The sequence below is a fragment of the Prenolepis imparis genome, unplaced genomic scaffold, assembly GCF_030444845.1.
Source record: "Prenolepis imparis isolate NDT839.2.m4 unplaced genomic scaffold, iyPreImpa1.0 SCAF_2, whole genome shotgun sequence".
In the NCBI taxonomy this organism is placed as follows: domain Eukaryota; kingdom Metazoa; phylum Arthropoda; class Insecta; order Hymenoptera; family Formicidae; genus Prenolepis; species Prenolepis imparis.
In genome coordinates, this window is record NW_028141160.1 from 522,424 (window position 1) to 536,841 (window position 14,418).

Sequence of the window (14,418 nt, forward strand, 5' to 3'; positions counted from 1 at the left end):
TTTTCAGATAACATCTCATGGTTTAACCTTCCATAAGCATTATTTAAAGCTGTCAAACTGATGGCTCCGAAACAATGTTACTGGTTGCCGGTTCCTTCAAGAATCTACAATCATGATGCACAAATAACAAGAGACGCTGTGTCTAGCTATTTTTGACTTGGCTATCTTCAGGTGAGAAGGCATTATTGACGCCGTGTACGTACATAAAACGGGCATCAATTGTCTAAATGCCCAAAATTTATAATAAAAATATTTAAATATTTAAAAACTATAAAATTAGTAGTTATTAATTGTAATGGTAATTGCATTATAAATTTTATTTGTAACAAAAAAAGAATAACTTTGTTACATTTTTTATAACGAATAACGAATTTAACAGTTACTTTTATCATTTTACTTTTTCGTACCTACTAAATATAATTTTCATGCAAAAAAACATATATATTGATCAAGAGTGTTGAAATGCGGCATTACGTTAAAAATTGCTCTTTTTACATATATTTTATCTTAATATATACTCATTTAGACCAAATCAATATATACATTGCAGGCACACACACACACACACACATATGCATCGTATAAAAACTATATTTTTTTCTTTTCTGTTATAGGGAATTTGTGGTAAACGCGCAATCGAACATCATTCAGAATATTAATATAAAGATATCAAAGTAAAAGTGCACTCTTTATTTTGCCTTATTTTTATTTCTTTCTGATTGTTTCTGATAGGAATGGAAATATTTATTTAATTCTTCGATATAGCATGAAAAAAAGATGTATATTAGTAGGTAATTAATGTACTAGAAATCATTAAGTTTAATTTTTATTATAAAGAAACGTCAACGTGTGAATTGTGTACAATTATATTATACACATCATTGAACAAAATTATCATATCAATTATTATAAATAATAATAAAATTCTATCAAATTATTAATTATTATGTAACAACTTATTAATATTGTGTAATAGCTTGCTCTATAAGACTACATATATATAAAATTTTAATCTACAATTACATTTAATATAATCTTAATAATAATATATATGATATAATATATAATTAATATTTGTAATTATAATAACAATTTAATTTATATCAACATATTAAATATATAATTTATATTAACATATTAACATATTGACTTCTATGCTATATATTATTTTTTTTCTATTTTTCTATTTAATCTATTTAAAATTGCTAAGAATAGAAATTCTTAATACACATTATACAACAATAACATTTTACATAAATGTATATATTGCATATATACTCCCATTTTTTAATTTTGTAATAGACGTTTTTTAACTGAAGTTTATAAATCCAACTTTTCACCGTACATTTTTGCTTCCAAAATTGTTAATCGATTCTTGTGTATAACAGCCAAGCAATGTCTTTTCTCCAGATTAGTGTGTTTTCTTATTTTAAAATTATACAACTTATCAACTTTTATTTTTATAACATTTTTATGTACAAAGCCGTTGATACCTTGTAAAAAAATTATGAAGAAACGTAATAATTTATATATAATTAATTTTTTATAATTAAATAAATATCTTTCTTTAGCTTTCTTACATTTTTTCTAATTTTACACTAAACTTACCTTTATATTCGTAAATCTGAATAGTATCATTGTTTTCTGCAAAAATAAACAATGTTTCGACAAGTCCATTGAAATTCAGAATCAAAAATGATTTCGGCAGACGTGTTTTTATAGTCTGCAAGATCTTTGTTTGCCAGATGTCATTTTGGCACAACTAAATGAAACAATACGATCAAATTAACATATCTATATTCTATAAAGTAATATTTAATTTCATCTAACTAATTAAAAAATGGACTATTAAGAGCCAGATGTGGTTAGGACAAAAAAAGCGCAGATTCCTTTTCTTCTAATGAGAATTAATTGGTTAATTCTATAAATGTACGTTATATTAATAGTCCATTTTCCCGTTAGTTGGATATTCAGTAATATCAAAGCCTTAGACTTCATTATTTAATTTTATATAATAAATTCTGGTTCTATATATATTATATACACTACTAAAAAAGAAAATAGGGAATACTTTTCCTATCATAAAAATTATGCTATTTTCAAACCGCTGAAACTCGGCGAAAAATCATCGTAGACTAAAAATTAAATACGCATTTTGAAGCTTAAAGTTTAAACTTTAACGCGGAATTGATGGTTTTAAAAAATTTTTTTATTTTTCCGTTCTGTGCTTTAAAAAAAACACACTGTTTTGTTCCTTAAAATTACATATCTTTGACACTCTGCATCTCAATAAAAAAATTTTTCTCGAAAAATTTCACTCAAGTTTCATAAATCACAACATTTTACTTACAAAACGCTATTTTTTTAATTTTTCTACGATTTTTTTGACCGAGTTATATGTAATGGTTATATAAAATTAATTGTATATTATAATACATAAATAGAAATTCTTTTTTTCAACTTACGAATATATAATCAGGGCTGACTTCTTTGTTGTAGTAAATGTATTCTTCTTTTTCATAAATACCTACTTTGAAACTTAACGTGTTGTCACAATCGAAACAATTTCTTAGATATGTGTCGTTGGAAGATTTTCCTTGTAATGCGTAAATTAAAGATTTGTTAACGAAGGCAATTGGATCAGTATTTGAAATCAAATTTAATTTTTTATTCTCATTCTTATATGAGATGAAACTCTTTAATATATCTGGCTGAATCTTTTCTGAAGCATTTTCAAGATTTTCGGAAGTCATTGCTACAAATTCATCTTGATGTAAATCCATAATATTGCTAACATTATCAAGTTCCAACACATGCTGTGAGAAAGAAGATAAATTAAAAAATCAAGAATATATAGCTGAATTTAGTTTAAGCAAAAAATACATATTATATTTTATAAAAATACTTTTTATTTTATTACTCACCATTAATCTATCATTTTCCAATTTCCATATATTATTAAAGTTTCTACCGCAGGTGTGTTTTGCGATGGTAAACAAGTATATAGGATTTGATTTAAAGAAAATCCATTTATCGACTAATCCAAAATCGAACACTTCATCGACTACTTGAAAATCATTTTGAGTATACAGTATAAGTTTCATACGGCAAGTATCATAATTTACTAATATATAATCGAACATATCTAATTCAATAATACGGATATCGTGAATATCTCCTTCAAATTCCTGAATTTTTAAGTAATCGAATGTATTGAACTTGTATATCTGATTCATAGCATTGTATTTAAGCATGTCTAAATGTAATGCATATACGTTATTCAGATCCATCTGCATAGAATAAAGTTATGTTAAAAGCGTAAGCAAAACACAGCTTTAAAATTAAATTTTCGTGAAATATCATGCTGAATTCAATATACATAGAACGAGTTTAATAAAAAAAATAAATATAAATTTGTGATTACAAAAAAATATTATTTTTTTATTTGTTAACTGTTACTGAATGTCATCGTATAAAAATGTATTTAATAAATCGAAAATATGATATTTTGCTAAATGTCTTTAGAAAATAATTTTCTTACATATGTTTCATTGATGATGTGATCTATTTCAGGATCTTCCTTTGATAAATCAAATGATATTTCCGTGACATTAACTCCATTCAAAAATTCACTTCCGTCAATATTTTCTTCAAAATGGACATTTCCATATATTTTCCACTTTCCAGATACAATCTGTTTATTCCAGATAATTTTATTTGTTGCCTCGATTGCAACGCCTTGCCAATTAATTGGATTTATTCCGTTTAAAAGACCCCAAATTTTGAGACTTTTATCAAGGATAACTGGAGTTTTGAATATAAAGTTTCCTAAAAAAAATTCAAACATATGTATTATTTATATGTATTATATTATTAATTATCATCGTATAAATTTCCTTGGATGCAACTGAAACATTCTCACAATTTAGTCTATCTGCTGTTAAAATAGATTTAAAAACTAGAAATCATGTATACAGTCCTATAAGAGTAGTTTCATCCCTTATATCTCAAAATAATCACATATGAAAAATATTTTCAAATATGAAAAATATTCGTACGAATATTTTTTAGATTTTTGTGTTTAACAATATTTCAAAAAGAATCAAATTGATTATTCCGGACAGTTCATGTTTCCTTGTTGATTTCACTTTAAAGAATGCATCTTTAAATTTTTATAACACCGTTTATATATAACATTTATCAGTTTTCTTACCCGCTAAGGTGTCATTAGCAATTAAAGAAACAATTTGCTTAGGATTGAAACTATTGACGAGATATGCATTAAAGTCATGATACGCATAAACATTTCCCTGAATTTGTATATGTCCCAAAATATTTTGATTACTATATATCTATAAAAAAAAATTAATCATTTTATTATTTTCAAACTATTACATAGCAGTGCAATTTTAATATAAATTATGTGTTTAAAAAAAATTAAGGCAATTATAAAATATAATTTTTAAAAATTGTAAAACAATACGAATAAAATGTGAATATAAATTTGTATTAATTTATTCACAAACATTTTTATATTTTAATCCCTAAATATCTGAAACGATAAAATTGTTATTATTCCATTTTGACGCTTATATTGTACCGAAAATGTGTTTGTAAAAATATCTTCTAGTTGGTAGGTATTAACGTGTCCTGTTATTTGTACGTTTTTAACAGTGACATTAATGCAGTTAAATCTATCCACCATGATTAACTGTTTCGTATGCAATGGAATCAACGTATTCATTTTTAAATCATTGACCTGTACAACTTTTACGCTTGCTTGAAAAGTCACATTATCGAGTATGATCCGTTCTGAAATATAAATCATTCCTTATTATGCAGAAAAATTGTCCAATATAATAATCATCATGTTATATAATAATAATAATAATAATTATATATATATATATATATATATATATATATATATTGTATATACAGGGTGTTTCATTTTAAATGATTCAGGCAAATATCTCAAAAAATATGAAAGATACGGAAAAATGTTTTTTATACAAAATTTGACTTTGAGAGGGACATAAGATGCTGTCATTGGTTTGACTTTGAATAGTCGTTTGTAGGTCACATAAAGATCACTTTCAATTTCTTAAATGGAAACCACTATTTTTCAATGCATATTCTTGTAGCTTATCTCGAGAATTTTTCCTGAATAAATTCGAAGTTGTAAAATTGCTTTGTGAAACATTAAAAAGTTGAAAGTGACCTTCATGTGACCTACAAACGACTATCCAAGGTCAAAACAATGGCACCATCTTATGTTCCCCTTGAAATCAAAAAACTTTTGTATAAAACATTTTTCCGTATTTTTCATATTTATTTTAGATATTTGCCTGGCTCACTTAAAATGGGACACCCTGTACATATACATATAAATTTTTTCTATTATGTGTGAGAATATAATTACCTGAAAAATAATTAAGTATATTGAGAGCGATAACATTCTCTTGCAAATCTTTCATATCGACATCCATGATAGTATTTGATTGTAATTCTGTTTTTACTACAAGAGCTTTTTGTATATAAACATCTTCTTTAAACATAACTTTAGTATCAATCGAGAAAGGTTTATCAATATAAATAGTATTTTTGTGAAATCTATTCAAATCTAAGTTATTTAAATTGCCATCGATGATAAATGCACTATTAAACGTAATTGAACTTTTAAAAACTTTCGGTCCAGATATTGTAATATTTTTATCATTTTTAGGGATTAATGTCTCCAGAAAACTGTCAAACTTTGATCTTTGAATTGGTCCACTTATATTTAGCCTTGTTATTGAAGTAATTTCATTGAAATAAAAATTGCCATGAAAAGCATAAGAATTATTTCCAAGTGATTTAAATCTATTCGTGAAATCACATAAGAATACATTTCCAATCTTGCCAGTTGTGTTAAAATTTCTTAAAACTGTGATCCAGCCTAAAAAAAATTTTTATTAATATTCTGTTTAAAAAGTACAGAAAGAAAAATTAGAGGAAGAGAAAGAAAAAAATATTTGTAATTGTGACGATGATGAAAATAATTAATATAAAAAAAACAAATATACGCAATTATATAAAACAGTACAAATAGAGTTTAATTGTAATGACATATTTAATTCTACTAATTATACTTCAATATAAATAAAAGAATAGTAGAAAATAAGAGGAATAAAAAAAGAGAAGAAAAAGAGAATATATATAAAATATATATACAATTTGTTATATATATATTAGTATAAACATTTCTAAAAGTTTTTAAAATTATGTTTAAGACTATTATTGTATAGGAAATATAGAAACGTATGAAAACTTTTGTAAACGTGCAACATACCATTTATAACAACTGGTCCTTTCAGTATCTGCTTTTTATCGGAATCTAAGATATTTTCTATAAAGTGTCCATTTATAAATCGCGCCTTCAAAAATTCACACGTAACATTTTCTAATGTTTTGTACCCTACAAATGTAACGTTTCTGTCGACTTTCCGTATAACGTCAGTAATGAATTCAGATAGATTTAAACCATTCACGAAGCCAACCACTGTTAGATCCTTAATCGATATGTTCTTTTTGAAAATTACAGTCCCCATGCTATCCTCCTTGTAAACGTTAACGATATCATTATCATTGATCGAAGATGCTGTTATCATCCCTGTCACTCGAAGTGACTTTATCGATGCATTTCCGTTGAAAATGTCATTATAAAGTGATTTTGCATGCGCTAATAATCGTTGTAATTCATTAATAGGCATTCCATTAACGATTTCCGCGTTCAAGACATCGATTTTCAAATTGTCAACTATTAAAGTGCCTGTCAAATTTTGTTGCGTAGAGCTTGTTAAGATGCGACCAATCAAATCAGCGTAATCGATATAATTGATCGTGTTCGGCAAGACTTCATCGGCTATTAATGTTGAGAGTATCAAATTTTCAAAGTACACTTTTTGGAAAGTTTGATTTAATTTGTCAAAGAAAGCAGTCTGCGTGATATTTTGCTTCAGAGTGTCAAAGGACAAATCGTCAACGATACATGATCTAATAAACAATAATACTTTGTTCAGGCAAGTAACAGAAGCAACATTTTGCTCACGGGTTATGTAATCTTCCAACTTCTTCATCATCCCAAAAGTTACATTGCCAAACGTGACGTTTGCCGATATTTTTCTCAAATCTATAAAGTAATATTATAAAATTAAATTTTTAAGTAGTACACAAGTAAAAACAAGTATATTCTTATAATTATTTTTTCTTTAAAAGAGAAAGAGATTTATACATATTACAAAAAGTAATATTATAATATTCTTATTATTTTTTACTATTATAAAAATAAACAATAAAACATTAATGTATTTTTTATTATACTTTATTATGTATAATATTTTTTTTTAATTTTTTTATGCATATATTTAACAATTATAAATAATTATAAATAATTATAAATAAACTTTAATTAATACTTACGAGAAAGCTGTTGATCCGCATCTAGCGTTACAAATTCTGAGAATAAGTGATCATTAATTAATCCGGATTTGATTGTTACGTTAGAATTTATACAAATGCGATTCGAGAACTTTTTATTCCCAATAATTAATGCACTTCCCTCAGTTTTCAACAAAAGATCATCAAAATCTGACCACGTTCTATCATCAATTGAATCTTGGAGTACAATGTTTCCCATAACAGTCAGATTTTCAAAAATAATATCCGATAAAAGCCTATCAGTTTCATTTAGCAAACCCTCTATGTTGCTTATGTTAATACCCGTTATATCGCTGTCAATCTAAAAAATTATCACAAATAATGTCTTTATACTTAATTGTGAAAAATATATTTATTGAATCATACCTGGAAAGTTCCACCAATCTCGAGATTTTCAAAAGTAATTTCATGATCGATGATTTCGTGTCTGCTAAGAATAATGAAATCGTCAATATTTATATTATTTATTGAATTAATGCCCAGCAAATGTGTTGTAGACAGATGGGTAAAATATTTTTCACCCATAACGTCTATAGAATCTTTATCATTAGTTAGAACGTAATCTTCTGGATATCGTAAATGATTCAGATTTTTGACATTGGCTTCTTCAACGATAAGCTGGAAGAAAAATTTGTTATTAAAGAGAAAGTTATAAAAGTTTGATTCTGATATACAGAGAGAGAGAGAGAGAGAGAGAGAGAGAGGGTATCCCATTTTAATCGATCACTCCTAAAAACTTTTTTATTTTTAATTGTACAACAAAATGCTTCAAACAAAAATTGTGTTTGATTTAAAGGAGAATAGAAGATGACGTTATTAACTTTTTTCTAAAGGACACTTTTCAAGGTCTTTTAAAAGTCATTTATGTTTTTTTAAATGAAAGTACCATATTTTTTTAAATAAATTAATTTCTCGTAATTTTAGACATAAAAGTTAGAAGGATAAAATGGCCAAAAAATGAATAGTTTACGAGATATTTTATACTTAAATTTGACATAATTTTACATAAACTATGAAATATCTAAAATACTTATTTTCCAATGATCTTATCTCAATATTTTGATGCACAAAATAATGAGAGAATTGGTATAATTGGTGTAAAGAAAACACATAGTTGTTTTCAAGAAAAAGTATATAAATGGCAACTAATATATACTTTTTCTTATAAACAACTGTGTTTTTTTTATACCAGTTAATTCCTTTCATTATTTTATGCATATAAGTATTAAAGTAAGATCGAAAAATGAATATTTTACAAGATATTTCATAGTTCATGTAAAATTATGTCAAATTTAAGTACAATAATATATTTTGGAAACTATTCATTTTTTTGGTCATTTTACCCTTATAATTTTTTATGCCAACGGGGAATCGATTTATATAAAAAAATATTGATTCCATTTAAAAAAACATAAATAATCCTCAAATAACCTTGAAACCTCTTTAAATCAAATAACATTTATTTGAAACATTTTGTTGTGCAATCAAAAATAAAAGTTTTTGGGGGTGATCGATAGATGGGACACCCTGTATAGAATGTTTAGTAAATAATAAATCGTGGTAAATCATCAGTGATGTTTTACAAAAAAAAAAATAAAGGACTTAGACTAAATCTATTTTCATTAATTTATCATTATATTAAATATAAAAATATATTATTTTTAAAAAGTCATTTTTTTCGAAAATTACGTAAACCATAAAAATAAAATTATGATAAAATTACAGCAAACAATTAGAGAAGACTCAATCCCGATGACCTTAATTTTGACCTATGTTATCAACATAATAACTGACAATGAGAGTCATCATCTTGACAATATACATATATGTCAAGATCCTATCAAGGTTGAATCCTTTTTTTTTAATTTTATTTATTTTAATTACGATTCTCTATATAATTACATTGCCTTACCTCTTCCACGATTGTATCTCCTGGAATAATTGTTGGTTCATCTTTCCATATTATACTTTGCATTAGATCCTTCCACTTAACATCATTTATCTCGAAAAAATTTAAGTGTCCATTAATCTTTAAGCGTTTTAACTTCGAAAAATCAGCGTTGTTATAATATTTTATCGAAGTATCGAAAACAATTTCTTCCAACGGGATGCCGTTCAACGAGGAAACCGTTAAATTATCAGTGTCAATGGAGAGAAAAGATTTGTGGCCGTTGATAACGATATCGGAAGCATGATTTACAATATTATTTCCTGCGATCGAAGTCGATGCGTTATTTACAAAAGTAGCGGTTATATTTTTCGCGTACAACGTTCCAGTCACCAGAAAATTTCCAGTTAATTCAACATCCGACGATAAATTAATTCTCCAATCAGTTATATTTTTCAAATCCAATAGGATTTGATTGAGCCTCGTATCAAGTTTTTCTAGTTTCTTCAAAATTGACGTCACATTCATCAACATGTCTTCCATTCCTAAGTCGATCGAACCGACTTTGACAGCGCCGTAATTTACATTTCTTTCGAGTGTAGCATTCGACGCATCTACTTTCGAAAAATTCCAAAATCCTGATATGGCATTCTTAAAATAACTTTGATCCAAGCGTACTTTAGTTTCGTCAAAGACTACTTCCTGTTTTCGAAAAACCTCCTGAAAGCATTTTATTATATATATATATATATATATATATATATATATATATATATATATATACATAAATATGAAATTATATAAAATTTCTCAATAAAAATTAATTTAAAATAAACATAAAGAAAGAAAGAATAAAACAATATGTATATCCTACATACCTATATAATTATATATAAATATGTATAAATATAAATATAATTATACTAAATATAATAATTATACAAATATTATATAAAGCACAAAATTAAATAAAAATATTATACATAAGAGAAACAAAACCTGTAAATACCTCCAACAAAGTTCGCGTCTTTAATATGCTTTCCGTCTCATTGTGAATAGAATGCGCTAATTCACCCAAGGTCACATCAATACGTACAAGCATGTTTGCATGCACGAATCCAACTTTTGGAATAGTAACGATTTTTGACAGATCAAAATTATCCATAATTTGATTAGGTAAATCTACTGTCTTAAACTTTAATCCCTGCCAAGCCAAAGCAATCACTGACAAATTTTTTAATTGAACCAATAACAACGACTCATCCCGATATGTGTTCAATGGTATAGTGGTGATCCAAGAAATTTCAGTAGTGTCTGTGAAATGAATAAAACTTATTCGTTTTGGTAAAATTACATTTTAGTTAAAAGTTAGGTAAATATGCATATTATTAGAGGACTAATGTCCCAATAATCTCCAATTTAACCTGCGTTAATGAACCTGCGTAATTTATACAAGAGGTTTTAATCGTTTCAATCAAATCTAATTTTTATTTAAAAAATAGGAATTGGTTTGCGTTAGGTTTTAAAATGTTACTCATGACCTTGACATATCTTGTCAAGGTCAAGATTATTGAGGATGAATCTCCTAATATGCATAATTACCGAAAATTATCATCATAAAATTACCATTGAAATGCAGATCCGTCTCGACATTATTTTGAAACTCGTTCTCGGAAAAGCGAAGTAAACGTGTTTCCTTTCCACCAATTGCTAGGTATTCGATATGACCACTCTCGAAACAGACGAAATTTCTTAGCTCGTTGGCCTTAATAATATCAAATTTTTCAAACTGGCAAGATTTATGTTCATTTTTCGATTTATATAAAATAATATTATCGATTCCTTGAAAACCCAATACGGAACTTCCATAAATCGAACAGGTTTGAACATCGAATACTTTTGGAACAAATAATCGCCGACAAAACCTGTACAGTTTAAGTTTGCTATATAAAAAATATGCTGTACTTAACAATATTATTTATATGAATTAAAAATATATAATTAGAAAATTTTAAATTTTTTGAAAAAAGAAAGAGTACTTCTCCCTCTTCAAAGTTTTTGTAAACAAAAAAACACTAAAGTTTATAGGCATAAGAGTGTTAATAATAATACAATATTATAAAAATAAAAAAAAACAAAAAATATTTATACATAAAAATATATACCTATTACATATATGTATATATACACAATTACGTACTTACCATATATCAATGCGATGATTATTATAATCAACATTGAAACCATAAATATCGATCAACGATTGTTCTTTGGGATATACATCATTGTCAAGTAGCAATAATTCATGTTGTTCTTCTTCGCGTACAAATTCCATGTCTTGAATTTGTTTTTGTACAGGCCATGTCAAATACAATGTATACGTATTTCCAAAGATTCTATACCAGTACAAGAAGTAACTATGTTGGATTTTAACCAGTAAGACTGCCATTAAATTATTATCGTGATTTTCATTGAATGTTTCTTCAGTATTTAAATTAAGAACTTTAAATTGTAATATATGTCCCTCAGTCATTATACTTAGAGTATATTCAACTGACAAATCAACAAAATTAATCTTGTAGAAAACTAATGTTGAATTCTCAGCACGAATAAAGTAAGAGAAAGTTTCCGCTTGAAAAAATTTCCAATCAATGTTATCGGGCAGATTAAATTTATACAATGAAATATTTGTCACAATGACTTCTGAAAACAAAAAAAAACATTCTTTTAGATTGTTATATGAATAATTTTTGCGTAAGAAAAATTATTTATTTGTATAACAAAACATAATATTAATAAGCATAATATTGCATATGTTCTATATAAAAAAAATTAAAGTATACGTAAAAAAAATCGTGGTATAAATGAAATAGAAACTTTCACATACAAATGTAGGTTAAAAATAGAAAAGAAAATTAAAAATGTATATTAAAATTTGTTATAGAAGATTTTATTTCTGAATCAATTTTAAAAATTCGTTGAGTACAAAAATAGTTTATGCTAAAAATATCCTGAGAAAAAAATTGTATATAAAATATATTCATATATGTTTTTTGCTTATTTAATCCCTGTCCGTATACATACACCGTATACAGGAAAAATAACATATAAGAAGAATAATTTTTGTATTATTTAAAATAATAAATTTGAAAAAAGTAAGGAAAAATTGCTTATATACATTTATATATGGACAATTTTTATATAATTATACATATATATTTATATTTGATTATATATGCAGTTTTTTCCCGGATAATCAAAATTATATTCAATTATAAGATAATATTACATATATAGATGTTCACAGAAATAAAGATTTGTACACATTATATTATCAATTTTATTTCTTTAATTTGCCGAATATTTGCCGAATATTTGCCGAACAATTGCAACGTAAATAAGTAACATTTCATGCAATAAAAAAAGAGCAACATTTTCAGCAATTTATAATTTAATAAAATAAATTATTGAAACTTGTTGCTTTACATTGACTCAAATTATATTGTTCACAAATAGAAACAGAAAATCTATTGAACTAATTCTCGTTGTTAGTCAAATTAATCATTTTGCACACATATTCAATGTGGATCGAATATACACACAAAATTAATTTTCTCGAAAAGAGTTTTTCTTATATAAAAAAAATTTTATTATATATTTTCAATTATTTTGCATTTGCAAAAATCATCTCTATTTCTTGTATATTACGATTTCTGATATATTATATATATGTATATAAAAATACAGATGATTCTTACAAATATATACATATAGGTATATACTTATAATTGTTAATATTAATATAATAATATATCTGATAATAAATAATAATCACCTTCTCGATTTCCAGCCCCAGTGCCAAATTCATATTCCTGCCAAATTAATGATGAATCTTCGTAATTCCGTGGTCGTCGAAATGATCTAGTATTGACGAGTATTTCATCCAATGTCTTGGACATTTCTTCGATATCCTGACATTTTATATTATTCACGAAAATCCATAGAAAGAAGAGGAAACACACAAGATCTTTACTCGGTAACATTCTGAATATGTACTGAGACTCTTGACCGTGAAATTCTCTCACGCTTGGTATCTCGTAAATATCTTCGTACGACCCATAATATTTTGATCATTCATTGAGTCTGATCGATGCTGACATCTAAAATCTAATATTCTTCGAATTTATCTAGCTAAACGTTTCAAAATTAAATTAAACGAGATATTATATATTCTCTAATTTATTTCTACTATAATTTTATTAATAATTATACATTCTCTCATAAATCATAATTTTATTAATAAATAAAATTAATTTATTTATTAATAAAATTAATTGATATATAAAATTTTATTAATAAAATCTAACATTCTTTGACTTTATCTAGCTAAACGTTTCAAAATTAAATTAAACGAGATATTATATTTTCTAGTTTATTTCTACTATAATTTTATTAATAATTATACATTCTTTCATAAATCATAATTTTATTAATAACCCAATTTTATAACATAGTTCTGCAATAGATCCCATATTTAACTATGAATATTTTATTAATCATAGTCAATACGATAAATATCTGTGAAGCTTAAAAGTCCTAACAAATACTTAATTTTATATGAGTATATATATGAAATATAATTTTCAAAAAAACTTCTCTAACACATCATTGCTTAGATTTTGTACAAAAAATAATGATATCAATCAAGTGTATCAATTAGAAATATAATTAGGCACAATATAAAATTCAATTCTTTTATTACATTATATTTTAATATTAAAATTGATATACTCAATTGAATACAATATAAATATGTATTTTATTTAAGGTATTGTGTATATACATATATGTATTTTAATATAATTGTAATATATATGCAATGTATATATATATATATATATATATATATATACATATATATATACTTTTAAGATATTTTAAAAATATTTTTAAATAAAGAATGTCTTAAAATTATTAAAATGAAAATAAAAACATTTAATGCAAAAAAATTTAGCGCTGCTATAAGAATTAAATCGTTTTAGCTGGTGTAA

At 25.2% G+C, this 14,418-nt stretch overlaps 1 protein-coding gene across 2 annotated transcripts; it reads right to left on the reverse strand.

Annotated features, from left to right (window-relative positions):
• Positions 1 to 1,130: 1,130 nt before the first annotated feature.
• On the reverse strand, positions 1,131 to 13,410 carry Fs(1)n (female sterile (1) Nasrat). Of its 2 annotated transcripts, none has more exons than XM_083058763.1 (16): positions 13,203 to 13,410; positions 11,572 to 12,070; positions 10,994 to 11,292; positions 10,377 to 10,681; positions 9,392 to 10,087; positions 7,846 to 8,097; positions 7,462 to 7,780; positions 6,332 to 7,171; positions 5,423 to 5,938; positions 4,601 to 4,812; positions 4,214 to 4,352; positions 3,542 to 3,828; positions 2,925 to 3,290; positions 2,466 to 2,816; positions 1,609 to 1,762; positions 1,131 to 1,493 (listed from the first exon to the last, which is right to left on the reverse strand). In XM_083058763.1, the coding sequence occupies exons 1-16, from the start codon at positions 13,408 to 13,410 to the stop codon at positions 1,321 to 1,323; spliced, it is 5,616 nt and encodes a 1,871-aa protein (XP_082914889.1). In that variant the 3' UTR covers positions 1,131 to 1,320. The 2 variants fall into 2 exon arrangements, with proteins under 2 accessions (XP_082914889.1, XP_082914890.1); XM_083058764.1 differs by having other exon boundaries at positions 10,994 to 11,310; positions 13,203 to 13,408.
• Between the last annotated feature and the right edge of the window lie 1,008 nt (positions 13,411 to 14,418).